Source organism: Physella acuta, unplaced genomic scaffold (genome assembly GCF_028476545.2).
Source record: "Physella acuta isolate Inbredline_101_S28 unplaced genomic scaffold, ASM2847654v3 ptg001433l, whole genome shotgun sequence".
NCBI lineage: Eukaryota > Metazoa > Mollusca > Gastropoda > Physidae > Physella > Physella acuta.
This window is the reverse complement of record NW_026732948.1, coordinates 345,986-372,445: the sequence shown is the minus strand read 5'-3', so window position 1 is coordinate 372,445 and position 26,460 is coordinate 345,986. Positions and strand designations below refer to the sequence as shown.

At 43.5% G+C, this 26,460-nt stretch overlaps 1 protein-coding gene across 1 annotated transcript; it reads left to right on the top strand.

Moving 5' to 3' along the window:
• Nucleotides 1-3,274: 3,274 nt before the first annotated feature.
• On the top strand, nt 3,275-26,111 carry LOC131927707 (mucin-5AC-like). The gene is made up of 13 exons (XM_059283474.1): nt 3,275-3,381; nt 12,487-12,597; nt 13,142-13,324; nt 15,556-15,654; nt 16,469-16,626; nt 16,884-17,008; nt 17,424-17,550; nt 18,142-18,303; nt 18,933-19,061; nt 19,290-19,445; nt 19,730-24,538; nt 25,021-25,162; nt 25,557-26,111. The coding sequence occupies exons 2-13, from the start codon at nt 12,501-12,503 to the stop codon at nt 25,748-25,750; spliced, it is 6,381 nt and encodes a 2,126-aa protein (XP_059139457.1). The 5' UTR covers nt 3,275-3,381; nt 12,487-12,500; the 3' UTR covers nt 25,751-26,111.
• The last annotated feature ends 349 nt before the right edge of the window (nt 26,112-26,460 follow it).

Genomic DNA, 26,460 nt, shown 5'->3' with positions numbered 1-26,460 from the left:
AGATGTGTGTAGGGGAGGTGGAGATGCGTGTGTGGGTGGGGGAGATGAGTAGGGGATGGGGGAGTGATGTGTGTAGGAGAGGGGGAGTGATGGTGGGGGGGAGGGGAGGGAGTAAATGTGTGTAGGGGAGAAGGGAGTGATGTGTGTGAGGGGGGAGTGAGTGATGTATATGAAGGGGGAGTGAGTGATGTGTGTAAGTGAGGGGGAGTGAGTGATGTGTGTAATTGAGGGAGGAGTGAGTGATGTGTGTAGGGCAGGGAGGAATGTGAGGGCGGCGTGTTAGGGAGGGGGGTGCAGGCCAGAGTTTCTTCCAGGCATCTCTTCGGGGGGGCCAAGCCCCCCCGAAAATTTTTTTACCGCCCCCCCCCCCCCGAACGAAATGAAATTTATATAATTTATATAGAAAATATATACTTTTAACAGTGTCCGCCCTTCCCGAAGAATTTTTTACTGCCCCCCCCCCCCCGAAAATTTCAAGTGCCCCCCCCCCGGAGAAAAAAGTCTGGAAGAAACACTGGTGCAGGCGGCGTGTTAGGGAGGGGGGGGGGGGTGCAGGCGGCGTGTTAGGGAGGGGGGGGGGGTGCAGGCGGCGTGTTAGGGAGGGGGGAGTGCGGGCGGCGTGTTAGGGAGGGGGGAGTGCGTGCGGCGTGTCTATAGAGACACTGTCTGCAGCAGGTACAAGCAGGAAAACAAAAATTGAATTAGCTGCGCGCGCTGAATATTTGATATGACAGCCGAGCTTGTTAGCTGACCACGCCCCCGGCTCCCCACTGCCCGTGGTTCCCCGCCCCCTCCCACCTACCGGCGATGGTCGAGATTTTAACGGCCTGGTGTAAACCTACGCTACACACAGAACACTTTATTGGCCGCTCAAATATTGGCGCGTTACCATGACGTCATGCTCAAGGGCAAGAACTGCGGTGATGCACTGGGCCAGGCCGCTGATGATATTAGAAACAAATGTATTGCGATGATATTTGTTTCAATAAACATCAGAAATAAAATTTAAAATTTCATCAAAAAATTAACACAAAAAAACATTAACCTCATGATTTCTAACATAGACATCCTTGTGTCACCCTCTGAAAACACATAGACATGTGTCACCCTCTAACATGGGCATGTGTCACCCTCTAACATCCTTGTGTCACCCTCTAACATCCTTGTGTCACCCTCTAGCATGGACATGTGTCACCTTCTAACATGGACATGTGTCACCCTCTACCATGGACATGTGTCACCCTCTACCATGGGCATGTGTCACCCTCTAACATGGGCATGTAAAACACAGTTAAGATTCACGTGTCAACATGTTATGCGCCATATTGCCAGTTGACTCTAACTTCAGCCTGCTCTCCTCTCTGTCTACTTCCATATTTGCCTCTGTCTACCTAAGTAAATTGCAGAAGTTGTTCGATGTTGGTGTTTTCTTTCTTAAATAGATTGCTGTCTCTAGCCAGCATGCCTCATCTGCCCAGGGTCCGAACTAGGGACTTTTGGAGTTTGAATCTTATGCTCTACCATCAACCTGCCCCACCCCACCCCTCAGCGGTTTTTCTCACCGTCACGTATGGTCACCAAATTGCTAAACCGTCTCCATACAATGACGTCACACATCAGCCACAAAACATTTTCTTTCTAAAATATTTACTGAGCTAGGTCAGCATAGAGGTTATTGCGATAACGAATAAAAGTCTTCTGAACATTCTGTTTCTAGGATAATATTTTAATGCAATAGTGCGTCACAGCTGTTTGAATGACGTCTGAATAGTGCGTCACAGCTGTTTGACAATGACGTCTGAATAGTGCGTCACGGCTGTTTGAATGACATCTGAATAGTGCGCCACAGCTGTTTGAATGACGTCTGAATAGTGCGTCACAGCTGTTTGACAATGACGTCTGAATAGTGCGTCACAGCTGTTTGAATGACATCTGAATAGTGCGTCACAGCTGTTTGAATGACGTCTGAATAGTGCGTCACAGCTGTTTGAATGACGTCTGAATAGTGCGTCACAGCTGTTTGACAATGACGTCTGAATAGTGCGTCACAGCTGTTTGAATGACGTCTGAATAGTGCGTCACAGCTGTTTGAATGACGTCTGAATAGTGCGTCACAGCTGTTTGAATGACGTCTGAATAGTGCGTCACAGCTGTTTGAATGACGTCTGAATAGTGCGTCACAGCTGTTTGAATGACGTCTGAATAGTGCGTCACAGCTGTTTGAATGACGTCTGAATAGTGCGTCACAGCTGTTTGACAATGACGTCTGAATAGTGCGTCACAGCTGTTTGAATGACGTCTGAATAGTGCGTCACAGCTGTTTGAATGACGTCTGAATAGTGCGTCACAGCTGTTTGAATGACGTCTGAATAGTGCGTCACAGCTGTTTGAATGACGTCTGAATAGTGCGTCACAGCTGTTTGAATGACGTCTGAATAGTGCGTCACAGTTGTTTGAATGACGTCTGAATAGTGCGTCACAGCTGTTTGAATGACGTCTGAATAGTGTGTCACAGCTGTTTGAATGACGTCTGAATAGTGCGTCACAACTGTTTGATGCAAGAAGAAAGCAGCAACGTCTGATGTGCCCATGGACCTGGTCGGTAGAAAAATAAAACATCACATTTATGTTTTACCAGCCAGTATCATTCAAGCTTGTAAAAAAAAACTATAGGATCACTACAAACAAGTTGCAAAGTCTGCTCCACCAAGCATGTACCTTTTGCTACATTTACTATTACGCCAACCCCCTCACCCTCTTAACCCTCCCCCCCCCCCCCCCCACACACACACCCAAATGGTGTCAATGTGAACCTGCTTAATCTTAAGTTTTTCGTGGAATCGACCATCAATTTTTTCAATACAAAACGACTCCAGCCGCCCCCCTACCTTTGTTGTCTCACAATTTTAATCCAGTTGTCGCCCCCTGCACCACCGGAAGTGACCCAACACCTGACGCAGGTGGCAGCTCTACAGAAAGGTGAGTCACACTCCGTGCTCAGTTTTTTTTTTCCAGCATTTTCAACAGGTAAAAAATAACAACTGGAGGTGCGCCCGGCTCTAGGGGGCTGGGGAAACAATACGATTATGGCCCCATCAATGTGGCCTTTTCACAAACTGGACCACCGGCCACCGTGGGTTGCCCGGCCCTCGTGTTGACCCATCAGAACCAGCCGAGGAAACAAATACCTCATGGACGCAGGTAAACAACGGGGGGTGGGGGTGCTGGGGTGGGGGGGGGGGGGCGTCCATTCCAAAGGACAAAATGCATGATACAGCCATGCAGGAAGTCAGATGAGATATTTGAGACGTGAGGATACCTTCAGACCACACTGACGTCACTTGATGCTCTGCTAGTTCTTGGGTTCTCGATCTTTCAGAGGTAGGACTTTAATGTAGGAGTTATGTAGGGCTCTGTCGGACTAGTCTGTAGGATTGCTATTTAGAAACATTCTGTAGGACCTTTTTGTAGGATAAGTCTGTGGTACATTTATGTAGGGGTTCTGTAGGATCACTTAGTAGGAGTTCTGTATTTTCCATTTTGTAGGCTGTTATGCATAAGTTCTGTTGGACCACTCTATTTGAGTTCTGTAGGAACAGTCCGTATAAATTATGTAGGACCATATTGTATGAGTTTTGTAGGACCAGTCTTTAAAGTCCTGAAGGACTTATCTGCGAGAATTCTGTAGGAGATCATTTAAATAATTTAGATCGCCACTGGGAATTATTATATTAGTAATATTTTGTAGGAACTCCTTGCATTTTGTACAGAGTTATATCAATTATACTTTGTAGGAATTTCTTGAGTATTCCACAGATCGTTGTATCAGTAGGAATTCCTTGCATGACTTGCCACATGTCTAAAACATTGGAAGTCTGACAGCATAAGTTTTCTCTTCATAGAATTAGTTTTGTCTGTACATAATGTAGTTAATCTTTCTTTAATAACAGAATTGGTTTCCAAAATGTGTCGAAAGTTTCATAAGGGAGCAACGTTTTTCGGAAAGAAAGCAAATCAGTATAATTTATGTATTTTCAGGACATTTAAAAACTTACTATATAAAGGTTTTTTAATATTTGTTTTATTGTTCCACTTTTTGGGTCATTTATTTGAAACGAAGTTGACCCCGCATTCAACAAAAAATGTGTGCTTTGAAGTCTGACCTGTAGATTACAATCTCTTAAGAAATTTATCTGCCCCAAAGTCTGCGGTCGACTTTCAGGCAAAAAATCAGCCAGCCGTGATTTTTCTAAAAAGTTCACCGTCGTTGGTTAGCTGATTGAGAAATCGCTATTATTTAATCTTTTTATCTCTACTAATTTTATTGAATTTAGTGATGTTTTTATTAAATTTTAATGGCTGATATATTGTGTAATTAGACTAAAATTAGATATTCTTGTATCGTCATCGGAGACAAATGCATTTCAAAAGTTTGAAGAATCGGTGCATTAGAAGTTGATTAAAATTGAGTAAAAAGATGTTCCACAAACACGCAAACAAACAAACATTAAAAATTAAATCAAACCTAATAAAACAAAGGGACATTCTATTTTAAAAAGAGACGTTTTTTTACTTTCTCGTATACAGAGTATAGAGGAAGTATTGTAATCGTGTACAAAAATCACATGAAATTTTGACAATTTTCATCGTTTTACACCTCAGTACTTCATCATGTACAGAGTATAGGGAATTTATTTTAATCGGGCAAAAATAATAAATGCAGATTTATCAAAATTTCGGTGTTCTATGCGTAATCGAGTCGGAAAAACTGGGCTTTGCAATTCTGTTCGTGTGTCTGGTTGTGTGTATGTGTGTGTGTAGGTCTGTGAACACGATAACTTGAGTACCGTTACAGCTAGGTTGATGAAATTTCATATACAAGTATTATATCAAATGTGTAGTTCTGTATCAACTTTTCAGAGATTTCCGGTAATCGGAAAATTAAACTAATTCTACTTTTGGTTTTTCAAAAACATAACTTGTTTACTGTTGAAGATAGATAAACAAAATTTCTAATGTAAGTATCAAATTTTGAGTAATTTCCGTTAACCGGAAGTAGTAATCCGATTTCTCAAAAAAAAAACGCATGTGAATTTATAAAGTACTAATAATATTCCGCACCATTTGGCGTTCACTTGGTGCGCTATTCTTTTTTTCTACGAGATTCTTTTCTATTCTAAAAAGTTTAAGTATTTAAAATGGATTAAAAATCATGTCTATATCCCGAGGTGCCATCATCCGTTATATAAGAATATTCGAGAAAGTTGAGGGGAGATTACTCCCTGTTACTACTGTCTGAGGTTTATGTCCCTCTAAGAGCATTCGGCAACGTTTAGCTACACATTTTAAACATTATTTAACATATGGCACATATTACACATTTAAGACATTCTTCAAAATATGGCCACACATATCTAGAACTTCCTACAACATATGACTGCGCATAAAACGAGGTTTAGCCATACACCATTTGCAGATCGCGACACCATTTTTAGCTGCGACAATATTTGAACCATGTTTGTGTGCAGCTAAAAAAATGTCCAGGCACTTGGCGGCCATTTTGTCGTCTGTTTGTTTTCTTCATGACCTGAGCAACATTTGACCGGTCAGTACCTGGATCCTTCCGTACTTCCGATTGTGGTGAAACCTTTCCGTCATTTCACGTGTGCAAGGTCTCTTCCTGCATTCCAGTTTCTCTCTTCACTCGTCGTCAGTTAAACCCTATGTTGGTCAGTCCATCTGTCCATCTGTTGGTCAGTCCATCAGTCAATCTGTTGGTAAGTCCATCTGTCCATCTGTTGGTCAGTCCATCTGTCCATCTGTTGGTCAGTCCATCTGTCCACCTGTTGGTCAGTCCATCTGTTGGTCAGTCCACCTGTTGGTCAGTCCATCTGTTGATCAGTCCATCTGTTGGTCAGTCCATCTGTTGGTCAGTCCATCTGTTGGTCAGTTCATCTGTCCATCTGTTGGTCAGTCCATCTGTTGGTCAGTCCATCTGTCCATCTGTTGGTCAGTCCACCTGTTGGTCAGTCCATCTGTTGGTCAGTCCACCTGTTGGTCAGTCCATCTGTTGATCAGTCCATCTGTTGGTCAGTCCATCTGTTGGTCAGTCCATCTGTTGGTCAGTTCATCTGTCCATCTGTTGGTCAGTCCATCTGTTGGTCAGTCCATCTGTCCATCTGTTGGTCAGTCCATCTGTTGGTCAGTCCTGCCCCAGTCATGTTGCCCTCATCCACTACTCCCGTGAATGTCATGTTGCCCTCATACACCACTCCCAGGAATGTCATGTTACCCTCATACACCACTCCCGGGAATGTCATGTTGCCCTCATACACCACTCCCAGGAATATCATGTTGCCCTCATACACCACTCCCAGGAATGTCGCTGTTTAAAGCCCGTAGTACGTGCTAAACCATCCCATCTTCTGAGAAGTTTCCGGAATGTTCTTAGTGGAGCAATAGTACGATTATGGGACGATTTGGCCTAGCAGTAGACTCCTAACCCGAAAGTCTCGAGTTCGAATCCAGGAACACGTCAGTGGATGGTTACTGAGTCCACCCAGCTCTAATGAGTACTTAACTCGTTTGAGGGAAAGTAAAGGCAGATGAGCACAGTGCTGACCACACTATACCTTCATATGCTGAGGTCTCTAAAGCAGATGAACTCTACTTCATCTGCCTTATATGTCTTGTGCACTAAGGAAATAAACCGGTAGTGATCTCCCCTAAACTTTCTCGAATATTCTTATATAAAACAACAGGGGATGGTAACTGGGGATATAGTTATGATTTTTAATCCATTTTAAATACTTAAACTTTTAAAAATAGAATAGAATCTCATAAAAAACAATTGCTCACCAAGCGAACGCCGAATAAAGATGTGTATAATAGTGCGCAATATTATTAGTACTTTATAAATTTACATGCGTTTTTTGAAAAATCGGAAATAGCGTAAATTAGTACTTCCGGTAAACGGAAATTACTCAAAATTTAACAGAAGGTAGATAATTAGATCTTTTACTTACATGTGAAATTTCATTTATCTATCTGAAATAGTACTCAAGTTATAGGCTTTTGAAAAATTCAAAGTAGGAAAAGTACCACTTCCGGTTATCGGAAATCGCTCAAAAGTTGATACGGATCTACGATTTTGATAAAATACTTATATATGAAATTTCATCAACCTAGCTGTAACGGTACTCAAGTTATCGTGTTTACACACGGACACACACACACACACACACACAGACACACACAGACATACGGACAAGATTGCAAAATTATGTTTTTCCGTATCAGTGAGGTGTAAAACGTCGAGATTTGTAAAAATCTCGATTTTTTTTTTGCACGATTACAAGACTTTCTCTATACTTCGTATATACGAGAAAGTAAAAAGAAAATGAAGAATAGCACGCTTACGTTAAGTACTGTCCACCATGCTTAGTTGTCTTACATCTAGGCTGGTTGTGATGGTCGGTGTGTTCATTCAACTCGTTGGCCCATTTATAGTTTGTTGGTTCATCTAGCTCGTTCGTCCATAAGGGATTAGTTGACAAATTTAACCCGTTCGTCTATACATGGTTAGTTAATAAATTTAGCCCGTTCGTCTATATGGGATTAATTGATAACTCTAGCTCACGTTCGTCTGTCTATATAGAGGGTTAGTTGGTCCATATGGTGTTAGTTTTGAGTCCGGTGCTAGCCGCAAAGTCCAGAGCAGTGGCGTAGACAGGGGGTTGGGGGGGGGGGGGGGGGGGGTTATAACCCCTCCCATGAACCCCTATATATATATATATATATATATATATATATATATATATATATATATATATATATATATACAGGATTGTATATGATTTCATTCGGGGGACGGTAAACTCAAAGTCAGACCCCTATGAAGTGACGTCACACTTTAGCCGATCACATCTCTCCCCTACACATTTTTTGTTTTATTTCTGTAGTAGATGTAACCAAACTAGTAATATTTTGCCTGTAATTCTTGTGTATTATTTTCATCGTTGGTTGTGAGGACTGATATAGATTTACAAAAACAATATTCATTTCTGAAGTCTACTTTCATTCACAGACATACGGACAGTGTCCATTTTTAAAGAAGGACCTGAAATATGGGTAGTAGCAATAATTTTAACCTCAATATTCATAGCAGAAGCTGAAATAAATTGGGGATTTAAAAAGAAAACACGCACATGTCAGCATTAAACAAGTTAGGCAGCCTCTAATCCATAACAGTTATCCAGGGGAAACTAATTTATTTTTCCGATTGTTAAATCTAATTTTATTGCAAATCAAAATAAGTCAACAAAATTTGGGGTCCTGCACTAGATGACATCAAAATAAGTCAACAAAATATGGGGTCCAGTATTATATGACATCAAAATAAGTCAACAAAATATCGGGTCCAGTATTATATGACATCAAAATAAGTCAACAAAATATGGGGTCCTGCACTAGATGACATCAAATTAAGTCAACAAAATTTGCCTGTATATCTGTGTCTGTGAACACGATAGTGTGAGTACCCTTTCAGTTATATGAATACATAACTATTATATCGAATGTGTAGTTCTGTGTCAAATTTCCAGCAACCGAAAGTTGTACATACGGTACTTCCGGTAAAAAGCCAACAACTAGAGCGCTGTTTATGTTCGACAGACAAAATGTCATATATATGTATTAAATTGTACATGTAGTATTCTACCAACTTTAGAACGATTTCCGGTAACCGGATGTGGTACTTAATACAATTTCAGTGTGAACACTTTAACTTTTTCAGTTAGGACTCTTTCAGTTAGGTAAAAGAAAATTCATTTATAAGTGTAGGATCTTATACTTAAATTAATTTTAATTTTTAGTGACTTCCGATAACCGGAAGTGGTATCTTCCGGTTTCTAAAACTCCGATATATTTGACACTTAAGGACGGGAGTAGATTTACATTTGGGCTATATCTTTCATTCTTAAGGCCGTTATCTATATATATAATTCTCTTCTTGGAGACACTAGAAAACAAGCTGTAAGCGCGCTCCCTACCACCCCACCCCTACAAGGTCTGGTGAGCTTTGGTTCACGCTAAATGTTTACAATCGTAGAACCGGGTTTAGTGACGGTTACTAGGGGCAGATAATTTAGTTTGAAACGATTTTAAACTTAGGGGAGGTAACTAAGAGGAGGCTGCTTTCACGGGGGGGGGGGGGGTGTAGGGTAGGGGTTGGGGTTGGGGGAGAGGTTGGGGGTAGTATCATCCTTAACGACCTACTGATAGTGTTTTAAAGCAAATATTTTCAGTGGCAGCATTGGTACTGTCGAATTCACTAATTATGAATTACTGAAAAGTAGAAAATAAAACAACTAAATAGCGACGTATGATACGCCGCGGGTCGGCTCGTGTGAAATAATACAAAACACGCAAAAGTTGCACTGGTTGGCGTTTTCCACCAGCCCATTTTAATATGGGTCTATAGGAGAGTTCATGCCAACCGACCAATGGCAATCAAGAAGTGTATTACAATATGTGGGGAGGGGGAGGTGGACCTTAAGTCCTTAAACATTTTTTTGATTCATTTGTTTTCTTCAACATTTTTTTTCTCTTTATCGGCATCAGAAACGTAATTTACAGCGTCAGTTTGCCTTTCATGTTCGCTTTAGTATTACAGTTTTCATAAACGGCTTGTGAGGACTGATACAGATTTACAATAGTAATATTTCTTTCTTACTTGTAGCCTACTTTCATTCATTTAAGATGGTTTACTTATACATAGATCTAGATCTAATACAAAACGTCTAAATATAAAAATAAAAAAATATAACTTCTTTTATTTATTTATTTTTATTTTTTTAACAACATAGAGAATAACTCTCTATAAATTTGAATACACATGATACAGCAAGTCAGGCGATTACAAAGTTACAAAATCTTATTTGGCAACTCATATGAGAAGCCACAGCAACATCAACACGGCACAACACTCTGACCGATAGTTTATCGGCTCATGGGAGGATTTGAAATAAATATAAAGCCCGCGTTTAAACTTTAAACAAAATAATTTGATAAACATATTCTTTTTTTTTTTTATTAATTCAATTGTTTTAAACATTTAAATCAGTAATAATAATATATTTGATAGATTTTACACAGCATCAAAGACATGAACAATGAAACATCAATTGCATATATAATAATCAAAGGGAGAAAAAAAATGGCATAAGAACTAGATTAAAATAAGGTGTGCAAACTAGGTTTCTCCTGACTGCTTAGTTTACTGTGCTGCGGAGTCAAAAGTTCACATTGTTGCCACCCATGGACAGAAATAGAAACGACCGTGGGAGAAGTGTCTCTATAATACACATACTGATCTATCTATCATTCCATAACTTTTTTTTTAGTAATTTTTATTTTGTCAAGAGGTGGAATGTATTAGAATAGAAGAATTAAACTAAGTACTATTTCCTATTATACATGCCCTGAGTACAGTTTTTTTAACGGTTTTTTATAAACATTTTATAAATATAAAAATATAGTTTTGCATTTAAGTAGTATTTTTGCACTTTTTTATAGTGATATATGTGAGACACATTTTTTTTAAATAATAAACATAATCAAATTACTTTTGAATAGAAAAATATTATTGATATGAACGCAGATCAATAGTAATTAGGAGTTATGTCCCTTGCCATTTTTATTTTAAACATAAAATATCAAAGTACTAGATAAATGGCCCGTTGAGGAAGGGTACAACGGGCGCTAGGCTGATAGTGCTGTCTCTTTTCTCTAAACTAAAACCATCCCACCCCCCCCCCACACACCCCCACCCCCCCCCACCCCACACACACCACCCCCACCCCCACCCCCCACCCCCACACACACCTCCACCCCCCACACACCACCCACCCCCACCCCCACCCCCACCACCCCCACCCCCCACACACCTCCCCCCACCCACCCCCACCCACCCACCCCCACCCCCCAAAAAAACATGTCTACCGTCCCATTCAACGAAATATAATTATATACTTTTTCCAGTGTCCGCCCCCTTCCCGAAAATTCTACCCCCGCCCCCGAAAACCTCAAGTACCCCCCTGCCCCTCTCCGGGGAGGAAAAAGTCTGAAAGAAACACTGGTGTCGCGCTTAGCCACTACGCGAAGAATTGCATTAAAGAAATTGCGAGAAAACCACTTTTTAGATTAGACACATTAATTAGGTGGTAATTTTATTATAGAGTATCGATGAGGAAACCACCCCACCCCACCCCCCCACCCCCACACACACACCTCCACACACCACCCACCCCCACCCCCACACACACCCCCCCACCCCCCACACACCACCCGCCACCCCCCCACACCACCCCCCACCCTCCCCCCCCACACACCACCCCCACCCCCCCCACCACCCCCCCCCCCGCCACCCCCCCACCTCCCACCCCCCACCCCCCACTCCCAAAAAAATCATGTCTACCGTCCCATTCAACGAAATATAATTATATACTTTTTCCAGTGTCCGCCCCCTCCCAGAAAATTATACCCCCGCCCCCGAAAATTTCAAGTACCCCCCACCCCTCTCCGGGGAGGAAAAAGTCTGAAAGAAACACTGAAACCAACCCACCCCCCCACACACCACCCCCCCACCCCCCCCACACCACCCCCCCCCCCCCACACACACACACCCCCACCCCTCCACCCCCCCCCCCCCCCCCCCAAAAAAAAAACATGTCTACCGTCCCATTGCAAGAAAACCACTTTTTAGATTAGACACATTAATTAGGCGGTAATTTTATTATAGAGTATCGATGAAGAAATTTCTTTTGAGTTGGGGAGGGGGGGGGGGCTCAGACGTTCTTACGCGGGGGGTGGGGCTTCGCCCCTACCCGAAGAATTGTATGCAAGAAACTCTTCACGCAAACCATTTAGATTAGACAACATTTCCTTTTTTTCAATGTTTACGCGATAATCAATGACGTCATATTACTGTGTGCACTCTCTGGTTTGAGATTATGTTCTACTCTACGCTAAATGTGTCGACGTCATATTTCGTTTTTCGAATTACTGTGCATGTTTTTATTTTGCTTGTGTTTTCTCTAGAGCGTTCTTGTCAGACAAAGCGTTCTTGTCAGACAGCGAAACTATTATTATAGATTTTAAACAATTTGCACTAGTACCCCCTTTTTTTACCGTTAGACTTATCTGTAAAATGGTTTTTCCTTACCCTCTCCGTTAGACTTATCTTTAAAAATGTTTTTCCTTACCCTCTCCGTTAGACTTATCTTTAAAATGGTTTTTCCTTACCCTCTCCGTTAGACTTATCTTTAAAATGGTTTTTCCTTACCCTCTCCGTTAGACTTATCTGTAAAATGGTTTTTCCTTACCCTCTCAGTTAGACTTATCTTTAAAAATGGTTTCTCCCCTCTCCCCACTTTCATTATGACGTCAGTCTCTATTTTTAAACCACTTCCGTTTTGTTTCTTCCAGCGACTCTCCCAGATATGGCACAATGTGACCACGTGACCAGCATTGTTTCTATTTTTAACTTCTTCCTTTGTGTTCTTCTGTTTTCTCTTGGGGCAGCTCAAAAAACCAAAGGTAAGCTTGATTACATTAATTAACCAATTAACCATTGCTCGGTTACTTAAAGTAAGGTTATCTGGACTTAGTCAACCTCTCACCTGTAGATCCAACCACCCCACCACCCCTCCCCCTCTTCTTTCTTCTTCTTCTTCGTTCTTAATTATTAGTTTTGATGGGGATCGAGATTTATCTGCCAGTGGGTTTGAACTCGAGACTGTTCGAATGTATCAACCATGAGCTTTTTGCCGACTCGACCACGCCTCCATCACAATTAAGCGTTATGTGTCAACTGGTTTTGCGCCATTTAGGCCATTGACTCCGATTTCAGCATGCTTTTCTTTTTGGATTTGCTTCCATCGCCTTTGTCCAATCAAGAACAAACTACAAGGCAGCAGTTGTTTTAATTTTGGAGTTGTCTCTCTTAGAAGAGTGGCTGTCCCCAGCTAACGAGCCTCATCTGCCCGAGGGTTCGATCTCGGGACTTTTCGGTTTAGCAACCATGAGCTTTTACCGACTCGACCACCCCACCCCCTCTGACCTTTGACCTTTTGACCCCCAGATGTAGAGCCCGGCTACAAACGGGTCTGCTACTACACCAACTGGAGCCAGTACCGGCGTGACCAGGGGAAGTTCATGCCGGCGGACATTGACCCCTTCCTCTGTACTCACCTCATCTTTTCCTTCGCCAAAATCGAGAAGGGCGTTCTAGCTCCATACGAGTGGAATGACCTTCAGTACCCATGTAAGTACCGTGGAATGACCTTCAGTACCCATGTAAGTACCGTGGAATGACCTTCAGTACCCATGTAAGTACCGTGGAATGACCTTCAGTACCCATGTAAGTACCGTGGAATGACCTTCAGTACCCATGTAAGTACCGTGAAATGACCTTCAGTACTCATGTAAGTACCTCTGCAATGACCTTCACTGTTCATGTATCAGCCAAAATACAGTATTTATATATAGCGTAAACACACGCCAAACCACCTTTAGTAAATGTATATGTACCTATGGAATGACCTTCAGTGTCTGAATGTACCGATGGAATGATCTTCAGTGTCTGTATGTACCGATGGAATGACCTTCAGTGTCTGTATGTACCGATTGTATGACCTTCAGTGTCTGTATGTACTAAATGACCTTCAGTGTCTGTATGTACCGATGGAATGACCTTCAGTGTCTGTATGTACCGATGGAATGACCTTCAGTGTCTGTATGTACCTATGGAATGACCTTCAGTGTCTAGGTAAACCCACGGCACGAGACCAGTAAACAACGCACCTGTGCATCAGTCACCTACCAGTGGTTGTTGTAGCGGTCATCGCGTGCCCGTGGTGCTGCTTGCTTGACCAGTGCTAATGTAAACACGAGCAGGAAATCTACCAGCAAACGTTCGCACGAGTCGCTTCCCCTGACTAAATCTTTGCTCGTCTAAATCAATGTTATCCAGCGTCAGGCCGGGGCATACATTACACACTACCACACAAAGTGTTACACTACCACACAAAGTGTTACACAACCACACAAAGTGTTACACAACCACACAAAGTGTTACACAACCACACAAAGTGTTACACAACCACACAGTGTTACACAACCACACAAAGTGTTACACAACCACACAAAGTGTTACACAACCACACAAAGTGTTACACAACCACACAAAATGTTACACAACCACACAAAGTGTTATACAACCACACAAAGTGTTACACAACCACACAAAGTGTTACACAACCACACAAAGTGTTACACAACCACACAAAGTGTTACGATGTTACACAACCACACAAAGTGTTACACAACCACACAAAGTGTTACACAACCACACAGTGTTACACAACCACACAAAGTGTTACACAACCACACAAAATGTTACACAACCACACAAAGTGTTACACAACCACACAAAGTGTTACACAACCACACAGTGTTACACAACCACACAAAGTGTTACACAACCACACAAAATGTTACACAACCACACAAAGTGTTACACAACCACACAAAGTGTTACACAACCACACAAAGTGTTACACAACCACACAAAATGTTACACAACCACACAAAGTGTTATACAACCACACAAAGTGTTACACAACCACACAAAGTGTTACACAACCACACAAAGTGTTACACAACCACACAAAGTGTTACGATGTTACACAACCACACAAAGTGTTACGATGTTACACAACCACACAAAGTGTTACACAACCACACAAAGTGTTACACAACCACACAGTGTTATACAACCACACAAAGTGTTACACAACCACACAAAATGTTACACAACCACACAAAGTGTTACACAACCACACAAAGTGTTACACAACCACACAGTGTTACACAACCACACAAAGTGTTACACAACCACACAAAATGTTACACAACCACACAAAGTGTTACACAACCACACAAAGTGTTACACAACCACACAAAGTGTTACACAACCACACAAAGTGCTACACAACCACACAAAGTGTTACACAACCAAACAAAGTGTAACAAAACCACACAAATTGTTACACAACCACATAAAGTGTTACAAAACCACACAAAATGTTAAAGTGTTACAAAACCACACAAAGTGTAACAATGCTACAAAACCACACAAAGTGTTACAAAACCACACAAAGTGTAACAATGCTACAAAACCACACAAAGTGTTACAAAACCACACAAAGTGTAACAATGCTACAAAACCACACAAAGTGTTACAAAACCACACAAAGTGTAACAATGTTACAAAACCACAATGTGTTACAACGTTGCTAGAGTTGTCTACTCCTAGCAGTGGGGACAATCGCAGCATGTGAACAGTTCGGAGAATATTCTTTTCCTGATTTAGGTTGTGTAAGCCTTGTAACACATTACTTTGCGTTCTGTTATTGTCTGTTATTCTGCATTATTTTACACACTAAGATTTAATCAAAAGAAAATGTTAAATCGTCTCACCCCCCCCCCTCCCAGTTTTGTACAAGCAGTTCAACGCCCTCAAGTTGAAAAACCCCGCCCTGAAGACCTTACTGGCTGTGGGTGGGTGGACACACGGGTCCCAGCCCTTCACAGGTATGCTGCTGCTACGTCACCAAAACTGCGTGTGTTGGCGTCGTTTGTGTGTAGATGTCCTTTTATGTGTGGATAACGTCCCGGTGTTACTTAATTCAAATGTCCCTGTTTGAAATGTCCCTGTGTCAAATGTCCCTGTGCCAAATGTCCCTGTGTCAAATGTCCCTGTGCCAAACATCCCTGTGTCAAATGTCCCTGTGTCAAATGTCCCTGTGTCAAATGTCCCTGTGTCAAATGTCCCTGTGTCAAATGTCCCTGTGTCAAATGTCCCTGTGTCAAATGTCCCTGTGTCAAAAGATCCCTGTGTCAAATGTCCCTGTGTCAAATGTCCCTGTGTCAAATGTCCCTGTGTTAAATGTCCCTGTGTCAAATGTCCCTGTGTCAAATGTCCCTGTGTTAAATGTCCCTGTGTCAAATGTCCCTGTGTCAAATGTCCCTGTGTCAAATGTCCCTGTGTCAAATGTCCCTGTGTTAAATGTCCCTGTGTCAAATGTCCCTGTGTCAAATGTCCCTGTGTTAAATGTCCCTGTGTCAAATGTCCCTGTGTCAAATGTCCCTGTGTCAAATGTCCCTGTGTCAAATGTCCCTGTGTCAAATGTCCCTGTGTCAAATGTCCCTGTGTCAAATGTCCCTGTGTCAAATGTCCCTGTGTCAAATGTCCCTGTGTCAAATGTCCCTGTGTCAAATGTCCCTGTGTTAAATGTCCCTGTGTCAAATGTCCCTGTGTCAAATGTCCCTGTGTTAAATGTCCCTGTGTCAAATGTCCCTGTGTCAAATGTCCCTGTGTCAAATGTCCCTATATTTTTGTGCCTAGAGATGGTCGCAAACAAAGCAACACGGAAAAAGTTTATAGAGCATGCCATTGACTACATCCGGTCACATGAGTTTGATGGCCTTGACCTCGACTGGGAATATCCGGCCAACAGAGGAAGTCCAGCAGAAGACAAGGACAGGTTTGTCCTTTTGGCCCAGGTAAGTCGTGGTCTAGTCAAGTCGTGGTCTAGTCAAGGATAGGTTTGTCCTTTTGGCCCAGGTAAGTCGTGGTCTAGTCGTAGGATGATCCTCACCATAATTAATAACGACAATCAGTTACCTTTAGTATCTGTGAATCTGTAGGTCTGATGTACATATGGATATTGATGTACATATGTCCACCTATACATCAGACCCAGGTAAAGATGCTCATTTCTATCCCTAAATTCATGATTTGTTTGACCCAAACCTTCCAGGAGTTGAGGGAAGCGTTCGAGCAGGAGGCGAAAAAATCTGGCAAGAGCCGTCTTTTGTTGACGGCGGCAGTGCCGGGTGGTGAAAGGTTGGCCAAATCTGGTTATAACGTCAAGCAGCTAAACAAGTAGGTCACGTGGGTGATTGACGAAAATACAACTTACAACTTCTCTAACATATAACATCTCTAAATACAGCCTACAACATCTCTATAATACAACTTACAACTTCTCTAAGATATACAATCTCTAAATAACAACCTACAACATCTCTATATATAACATATCTAAATTACAACCTATAGCATCTCTATATTACAACTTACAACATGCCTAAAATACAACAATATCTACAATTTTACTTACAACTTCTCTCAAATACAACTTACAACATAATGTGTGTCCTTAACACCAATTTCTTGTTTAAATCCAGACCCCATTAATTAACTAATTAACATTAAATAATTAAGTAATTGTTTGTTGGACCCATGTATTGAACATATAACACCACTGTAACCCCACCCCCCACCCCCACCCCCACAGATACCTAGACATCTTCAACCTGATGAGCTACGACCTCCACGGCTCATGGAGTCCCCTGATAGGTCACCACGCCCCGCTCTTTGGGGGAGAGAAGTGGTTCGAGAAAAAGTCCGACTCGCTTAACGTGGTAGGTATTACTCCGTTAGTTGAACGTAGTAGGTGTTGTTTCCCTTGGTTAAGCACGTTTGAAAGTTACCCAGGCAGATGAAGAAGAGTTCACCTGTTTCTTTAACCTCCGCATGTGTATTTGGTAGAGTGGTCAGCCCAACCACTTCCCCTACCCTAACTCAATTAGATAATCAGAGCTGGGTTGACTCGAGCCTGGGATTTGAACTGGAGACGTTCGTGCTTGCAGTCGAATTCTCTACCTCCCGCCTCAACTAGTGCTTGCAGCGAATCCATGCTGCAGCAAATAGAGGATCTAATAGTTCACATTGCAGATGAAGCAGAGTAGTTCTATTTATGTGGTCACGTTATAAAAAGGTTTTGAGTCCAATATGAATCGAAGCATCCGTTTCTACTCCCCAACAAATGACAGGTACCCATTAGTGCTGAGTGGACTCCAGGGGGAATTTAGAAACGGGCAATCTAAGCATATTGGTTTAATGTAAAACAAATACATATTAAGCATTTTAGAAAAATCCATGTATATCTTTATAGACTTTAGTAAAAGCCGTGTAAATGTATAGGTTTGAGTAAAAGCCACGTATGTTTTCAGGAAAGTTCAGTGAACTTGTGGCTGGACATGGGCGTGGACCCCCACAAGCTGGTGATGGGGCTGGCGCTGTACGGCAAGACCTTCAAGCTGTGCAGCAAGGGACATCAGCCCGGCGACAAGGGCTGTGGGGGAGCTAACCCTGACACTCTGAACTACTACGAGGTTAGAACCCCTGGAACTTACCCTAGATGTGACCTAGGGTGTGACCCTAGTAACCCTACATATGACCTTGGGTTTGACCAGACAGATGACCCCTCCTTTACTCGATAGCTGCTCTAACCAACTGTTATATAATGACCACTATGGTGAGCTTTAGTGCTCACTGCTACTATTCCAATCTATGCCTCTTTCTGGATGTGAGGGTGGGGACAGGTGGATATGAGGTTGGGGAAGATAAGGTAGGTCTAGAATACTTTGATTGAAAGTCAGAAGAAGAACGGGTAGGTAGGTCTAGAATATTTTGATTGAAAGTCAGAAGAAGAACGGGTAGGTCTAGAATATTTTGATTGAAAGTCAGAAGAAGAATGGGTAGGTAGGTCTAGAATACTTTGATTGAAAGTCAGAAGAAGACCGAGACCTCGGGTTTAAAAAAAAACATTTTTCAGTTTTTACAATGTTGATTAGGTTTCATGGATTTTTTTTTTTTTTTTTTTTTTGTGTAGGTTTTTTTTTTATACTGTCGTAAATCCTGGGTGTGCGTTAGTTTTTATCTCAAGAACTGTGCTGTCTATATGTGAGATAAATAATGTTGCTACTCCCCCTCCCCCCCCCCCCACCCCCCTCTCCCACAGATCGCCCAGAGGCTGAAGGCGGGAAAGTTGCAGAAGATTTGGCTGGAGAACGAGGTGGCGCCCTACGCTTACAGCATCGCCGACAAGATCTGGGTGGGCTTTGATGACGAGGAGAGTCTCAGGGCAAAGGTGGGTTTGTTGGTTGGGTGGGTTTGTTGGTTAGGTGGGTTTGTTGGTTAGGTGGGTATTTATGTTTTGAAAGTGGATTATACTTATAAAATTATGTGGATGTGTTAGTTTGATTGTTGGTGGGGGGGGGGGGGCAAGTCATCTGTCATCTTTTACAATTACCTTATGTTGTCATGTGTTATGCAACACATAACAACTCTTGTGAATGTCATGTGTCATCCAACACAGGTGAACTTCGCCAAGAAAAAAAATCTGGGAGGAATCATGGTCTGGTCAATCGACGGTGACGACTTTTCGGGAAAGTTCGGCGACGGCAACAAGTACCCGCTGATGAACGCAATCAAAGACGCGGTGGAAGGGAAACAACCGGAAAATGACAGAAAGGTAAACAGTTTGGCTGGGGTTATCTTCCTTTAAAAGCTAAACTACAAATTTCCAGCCTCTTAAGTAGTATCGTTTGTTTCATTCAATAATAAATAACAAATAACTTTTAAATACTTTAATTTAAAATTATTTGAGTTTTTCATAAAATTTTAGGTCTTAAATAACGAGTTAGGAATTTAACTAAATTTATCCATTTAGCTTTAAATCTGCAACTGTAAATCTATCCATTAAGTTTGAAGTGTCTACATTAAACTGTAAATTTCTACTACCCCCACCACAAACAGGCGGACAAGAAACCAGTCAAGACAGAGCCCGTCAGCGCCACCACCGGAACCCCCACCGACCAGCCCCAACCCACCAAACCCAAACCCGCACCCTACTCGGACCTGGAGAAGGAGCTCTTCAAGAAACCCGAGGCCGTACCCCTGAGGGCAAATCTGTTCACAAACAGGAGAGTGACCCCCCCTTCTGGTGACCCCGTGACCTCAACTGCCAACACTCAGAACAAGGTGTCATCAAATCCTGAGCCTAATTCAGCAGTTCACACCACGGGCAAGTCGTCTGCTAGCCCTGACCGGAAGTCGTCTCCTATTCCAGACCGGAAGTCGACTGACCCCGAAGGAAAAAATACTTCCGTATACACCGCCGCCGCTGAATTGCGAGAGAAACTCCAACAAAGCAAGCAGTTCAAACCTCGGCCCGTCGCAGGAAGTAGTACGGTTATGGCGTCATCGACAAAACCAGGGCCGACAGCAACGGCATCTCTGGTCAAACAAAACTCGCGGGTTCGAGGCCAACACAAGCGACTCCCGCAACAAAATAAAGAATCCGTTAGTGTCTACAAACCCCAGCAAGATTCGTTCCTACACAAACCCCAGCAGGGTTCGTTCCAACACAAACCCCTGCAGGGTTCGTTCCTTCACAAACCCCAACAGGGTTCGTTCCTACACAAACCCCAGCAGGATTCGTTCCTACACAAACCTCCCATGACCAAATACTCAACGACCAACTTCTCCAAGAGCTCCGTGTTGAAATCGGCGCACAGAAAACCGGAAGTGGCCACGCCCCCTCAGCGTAGCACCCCCAAGGTGAGTGGTGTTCGCTGGTATACAGACAAAAATCTGGCCACTGTAGAAAGTGTGAGAAAAAACACGGACAAGAATCTGGCCACTGAAGAAAGTGTGAGAAAAAACACGGACAAGAATCTGGCCACTGAAGAAAGTGTAAGAAAAAACACGGACAAAAATCTGGCCACTGTAGAAAGTGTAAGAAAAAACACGGACAAGAATCTGGCCACTGAAGAAAGTGTAAGAAAAAACACGGACAAGAATCTGGCCACTGTAGAAAGTGTAAGAAAAAACACGGACAAGAATCTGGCCACTGAAGAAAGTGTAAGAAAAAACACGGACAAGAATCTGGCCACTGTAGAAAGTGTAAGAAAAAACACGGACAAGAATCTGGCCACTGTAGAAAGTGTAAGAAAAAACACGGACAAGAATCTGGCCACTGTAGAAAGTGTAAGAAAAAACACGGACAAAAATCTGGCCACTGTAGAAAGTGTAAGAAAAAACACGGACAAAAATCTGGCCACTGTAGAAAGTGTGAGAACAAATACTAACAAAAATCTAGCCGCTGAAGAAAGTGTGAGCAAAACTCGAACAGCACCGACGTCACCCAGGCATAAAAGTTTCACCAAGACCAAGAAGCGACCGGAAACTACGTCACAAGACGAGACCTCGCCAGTCGCTGTCGAGACAAGACGAGACTCAAGTGCGCAGAAACAATCCACGTTTGGTCATTTCGTGACCTTATACCCAGAGGAACAAAAAGGTCGATCGACGGATGTCTTATCCGACGGTCCATCTTGGGCGACCAAACTGATGACGGAAAAGGCTGTGACGTCAGACCAAACAACTAACAAAGAAACCGTTACACCCAAACAATCAACCGTAACTACGCAGGCAGAAAAATCGAATCCAAACAAGCATAAGAATATTCAAAATGGCGACACTTCCGCTCGGACCTATGACTCGGCAAACAAAGAAACAGCTGGTCAAAATTCAGAAAGTAAAGTTGTAATCAAATCCACGCAATCGGCGTCAAATCGAGGCAAAGCTCCCAGAAGGCATCAGAACCTCCCCACACCGTACAAGTCCCTGTCCCCATTTGCTGCTAACAAAGCACAGTATGGCCTGTACGAGAACGTTCCCAAAATCTCCAAATATTCCTTGACCGATGAGCAGTTGTCAGGAATGGTGGGAGAGTTCCAGAAGAGGCCGAAACATTACAAGTACGTCACGCAGAAGACAGAGCAGGAGGTGGGAGAAAAATCTGACCACAAGTCGGGCGGGAAATGGTGGGACAACTCCAAGACTACGGACGGTGCTACAACAGGATTACCGCCCTTGACAACAAAAGAGGCAGCGAGTAGCACGCAGATACTGGATGAGGTGAGGACACAGAGAGTGGACAGTACACAAAGAGTGGACAGTCCACAGAGAGTGGACAGTCCACAGAGAGTGGACAGTACACAGAGAGTGGACAGTCCACAGAGAGGGGAGAGTCCACAAACTACCCAGACGGGCGAGGGTAACTCGGACACCACTGAGGGGTACTCGCCGAGCCAGACCGAGACAAAAAAATATTCTAACAAACTGGACACCACGGCGATTGCTGCCGACAACAAAAGGGGCGGTTCCACGGTGTTGCACAAGACCACGCCCATCTCAAGCCCCACCCTCGACACGAGCCCACCAAAGACAACCTGGGGAAAATTTGACCGGAAAAGTCAAGAGAAGACTAAAGCCCAGTGGTGGACCCTGTCCACCTCGTCTGCTGGTCACGTCACGTCCAAGTCCACGTCATCTGCCAGTGACGTCACGTCCAAGTCCACGTCATCTACCAGTGATGTCACGCCTAAGTCCACGTCATCTGCTAAAGAGGTCACGTCTACCCGTGACGTCATATCCAAGTCCACCTCGCCTGCCAGTGACGTCACGTCTACGTCCAAGTTATCTGTCCATGACGTCACGTCCATTTCCACTTCGTCTGCCAGTGATCTCACGGCTAAATCCACGTCATCTGCCAGTGACGTCACCTCTACGTCGAGACAATCGTCAACACGGCAAAAGCTGGTGCAAGACAGGAGAGGAAAATTTGAAGCGAAATCTCCAAACACTTTTAAAGTCCAGAAAACACAACGAGAATATCCCAAAAATAATTCTTTTTCAAGCATAGTCATTTCCGGTATCCCCGGCGCTCCTGGTGTGGTGGGGAAGACGACAGATCAATATAATACCAACAACGCTGAGCCATCCGAAGCGCAAAAGATGAAAGAAGAAGAAGAGGCAGATGAGCAAGAAGGAAAGAACAGTACGACGTCGGTGCTGGCGGCTGATAACGAAATCGTCGAGGATCCGCCGGAAATTCCCGAAGTCCAGCCGTACCACGCCCAGCTGACCCTCAAGACTCTGAAGCACACGCCGAGCCCCGAGAAGATCTACCACTACAAGCACGAGAACAAAGCCAGCGAAGTCTCGCACGTGCACCAGCGCGTCAACAAGATGGCGGAGAACGAGATCCCGCGCAAGACGGCGGAGGCGACACCTAGCGGGGTGCTGGGGTCTGACGCCCGGGACTGGAGCAAGATTAGGAATCTGTTGCGTAACTCGACCGTCGTGTCCGAGATCAAATCCAAACTGGACGAGATACACAAGAGCGTGACCCTTGACCTGGTGTCTGACGTCACGACACCCGTGACGTCACCAGCAGAAACAACGAGGCCGCAGAAGAGCGAGGTCAAGTGGTACCAGCAAGAGAAGGAGGACGTGGACAACGTCAAGAAAAATGTAGTAGAAGATTCAGCAGACGACACGCTAAAACATTCCGTGCAGAGTACCAAGTTTTCAGCCAGTGATGACTTGCAGGTCACAGCAGGCACTAATGTGCCAGAAAGTTCCAGTAAAACAAATCTGGATCCCGAAACTCAAAGCTCCCTCTGGTGGGAGATGAAGAAAAATGGCGGTAAAGTTGGCACCAAATCTACGCCTGAAAACAAGAGCGTGGCCAAGCCCACTGGGAATACAAAGGAAACTTCACAAGGGAAATTAAAGGAAACTTCACATGAGACGATGAAGGATGCTTCACGAGGGATGGTGAAGGATGTTTCACGCGGGATGATGAAGGAAGCTTCACGCGGGGTGATGAAGGAAGCTTCACACAAGAACGACCACGTGAATCAGGTGGCTGCCTCTAACACGCCAAGCGACTTGAAAGCTACAAATGCCGAGCACAGCGAGACGACGCCGAGTCGGCCAACGAGGGCAGGGTCCACCGTCTGGTGGGACAGCGTCATGAACAGCATCGTGACGGATCCTAGCCCGGAACCTAGAACACGAGCTGAGCCTAAAACTGAGCCTATCACTGAGCTTAAAACTGAGCTAAATCTAAATGACGTCTTGCCAACCAACGAACAGTCCAACTTTGTGAACCCAAAACTTGAGTCTAAAGAAGAAAAAAAGTCTAAAACACTGCCGGGCGATATTTATGGGATCACGACCGAGAAAGGAACGGATCAAACAACATTCAAAAACAAGCGGCCAATTTACACGAAAAACGTTGAACCTGTTGCTTTTACCAGCGTCCGCAACTCAAAACTCTCAGCACCCCGCATGACAGGCGTCCCCTCAAGCCTGGGCAGCAAGACGCCCCTGACAAACATCCAAAGCCTGGGGAGCAAGTCACCTACGTCAGGCATCTCTCCCAGCCTGGGGAGCAAGTCATCCGTGACAGGCGTCTCTCCCAGCCTGGGGAGCAAGTCATCCGTGACAGGCGTCTCTCCCAGCCTGTGGCACAAGACGCCCCTGAAGTACACGGCCAAGCAGACGGAGAGGCCGAGGGACTACAGTGGCTACCTGGTGAGCAACTACAAGCTGGAGGGTGTTCGTAAAAACTCGGCGAGTTTCAGCAGCGTTTACAAAAACTACAAGGACAGCAAAAAGGGCCATAAACATCATATGGAAAAGCTGAACGACAGCATTGTAAAGAGTCCAGAAAAGATTTCTCATCAGAATCAAGTTCCACAGGCGTTTCAAGTAAGAACATGTTTATTTTACTTCTTTTCTATATTACTGTAATTACCCGTCATGTTTTGACATACTATCATTTATGAAAGTTACCATGTCTCCCTATTTATTCAGTGCTACACGGCAATTTTATATTTATGTGTGCTTTGTAAGCAAATTAATGTTTGTTGAAAAGAATACACTAGTACTAATACGTTGTTGTATAGCCAGGACAACGCCTAGCCGGTACGGCCAGAATAAGCCTCAGCTTGTTTGCCTGTTTTTTCTCCATAAAAAGCCATTTCTATGACGCTTCCTGGTTGGGAGTCGATGATTGCCATCTTAAGTTTTATTATAATTTCATAAAAAACATTTATACCTTTGATGTATGTGTATGTATAGTTGTTGTAAGACAATGAGGTTTCCCCTAACTCTCAAAAGAAAAGAAAAAAAAACAAGGAAAAAAAAAAGAATTGTAAATGTTATTTTTAAAATGACATCTTTCCATTCAGGCCAAGAATATATTCATAGACCTTGCAGGGGGCACCAAAGGGCAGATGCCCTATGTTGTAAGCACGGGGACAAGCAAGGACTTGGTCTTTAGCAAGAAAATTGTTGACGCCAACATTAAGTATGGGAAAGTTCTTCCGTCAGGTAAGTTGGGGGTCACATGACCCGTTTCAGATAGGTGAACTTTAAGGGTATGGGGTTTCCGTGTGGACGTAGGTTCAGTGGGGGGGGGGGGGTGTCGGTCACAGGGGTTTTCATTAAGATCTAGATCTAGTAGCTTTTGATTGTACAGGTAGAATATTTGGGTTTTTTAATTAGCTAAAAGTTTGTTTTTGCGTAATTGCAATATTCCTCCAATTATTTATTTAATTCATTTTTTATGTGAAGGTTTTATTTCGAAACTCAATTTCCAAAATTACATTTGAATTTCATTTTCCCCAAAAAAAAATATGGTAGTTTATTTAACAATGTAACAAAGTAGTAGAGCTTTGGTTTTCTATTCTTGGTGTTAATATTCCTACACATGTGACCATTTCAGGCAACTTCAAATGTCCGTCAACATTCGGGATCTACGCCGACCCCGAAGATTGCCGAATGTTTTACCAGTGCGTGTGGTACGTCTCCTTCCATCACATGTGTGGGCGGGGCACGGCGTGGAACAAGGAGGACAGGATCTGCGACTGGCCCAAACGGACAGACTGTCCGCTGCCAACTGACGAAGCAGACGTCTGAACAAGGTAGCCAGCACTGGGTAGCTAGCACTGGGTAGCCTGATGGAGGTAGCCTACACAGAGCTTGAGTTGGAGATTTCAATTCACCAACTGACTGTTGTTTTACTTTTTCATTCTTTTGTGTTTATGTTTCAACGACCAACGAGAAGTCGTGATTTTGTTTCGTGAAATACTATTGGCCTTGCTTTAGTAAAGTCAGTTTTTATTGGTTGTTCCTGTTAATGCTTGCCAAATGGCTGGATGGTGTAATGAAATCAACTGATGGTTTTTATTTTACGACACTGGCTGGAGTGTTTTAGTTGATATATTTAGTAAATTTGTGACAAGTCAAATTTGTGATAGTAAACCAAATTTTACAGTTACTTGTTGGTTGTTTATTGTTTGGTGAGAACTTTGAATGGTGTATGAGTAGAATGGACTCGAGACTCCAGTGCAGTGGCGTAGGCAGGGGTGGGGGTTAGGGGGGTCATAACCCCCCCCCCCATAGACCCCTCGGTATATATATATAAAGTATGAGGGGGGTGCAAATCGAAAGTTTGAGGGGGGGGGGGGTTGCACATCGAAAGTTTGAGGGGGGGGGTGCAAATCAAAAGTCTGAGGGGGGGTGCAAATCGAAAGTTTGTCCCCGGGTAAAAATTGCCCCCCCCCCCCCCTTTGAGACGATCCTGGCTACGCCACTGCTCCAGTGATAGGGTATGGTCTGGTATGGCA

Coding starts and splice junctions, on each gene's coding strand:
- LOC131927707 (XM_059283474.1), top strand. CDS start 12,501: ATGGCACAATGTGACCACGTGACCAGCATTGTTTCTATTTTTAACTTC. Junction 19,062..19,289: donor AGGAGAGTCTCAGGGCAAAG/GTGGGTTTGTTG, acceptor CATCCAACACAG/GTGAACTTCGCCAAGAAAAA. Junction 19,446..19,729: donor AACCGGAAAATGACAGAAAG/GTAAACAGTTTG, acceptor CACCACAAACAG/GCGGACAAGAAACCAGTCAA.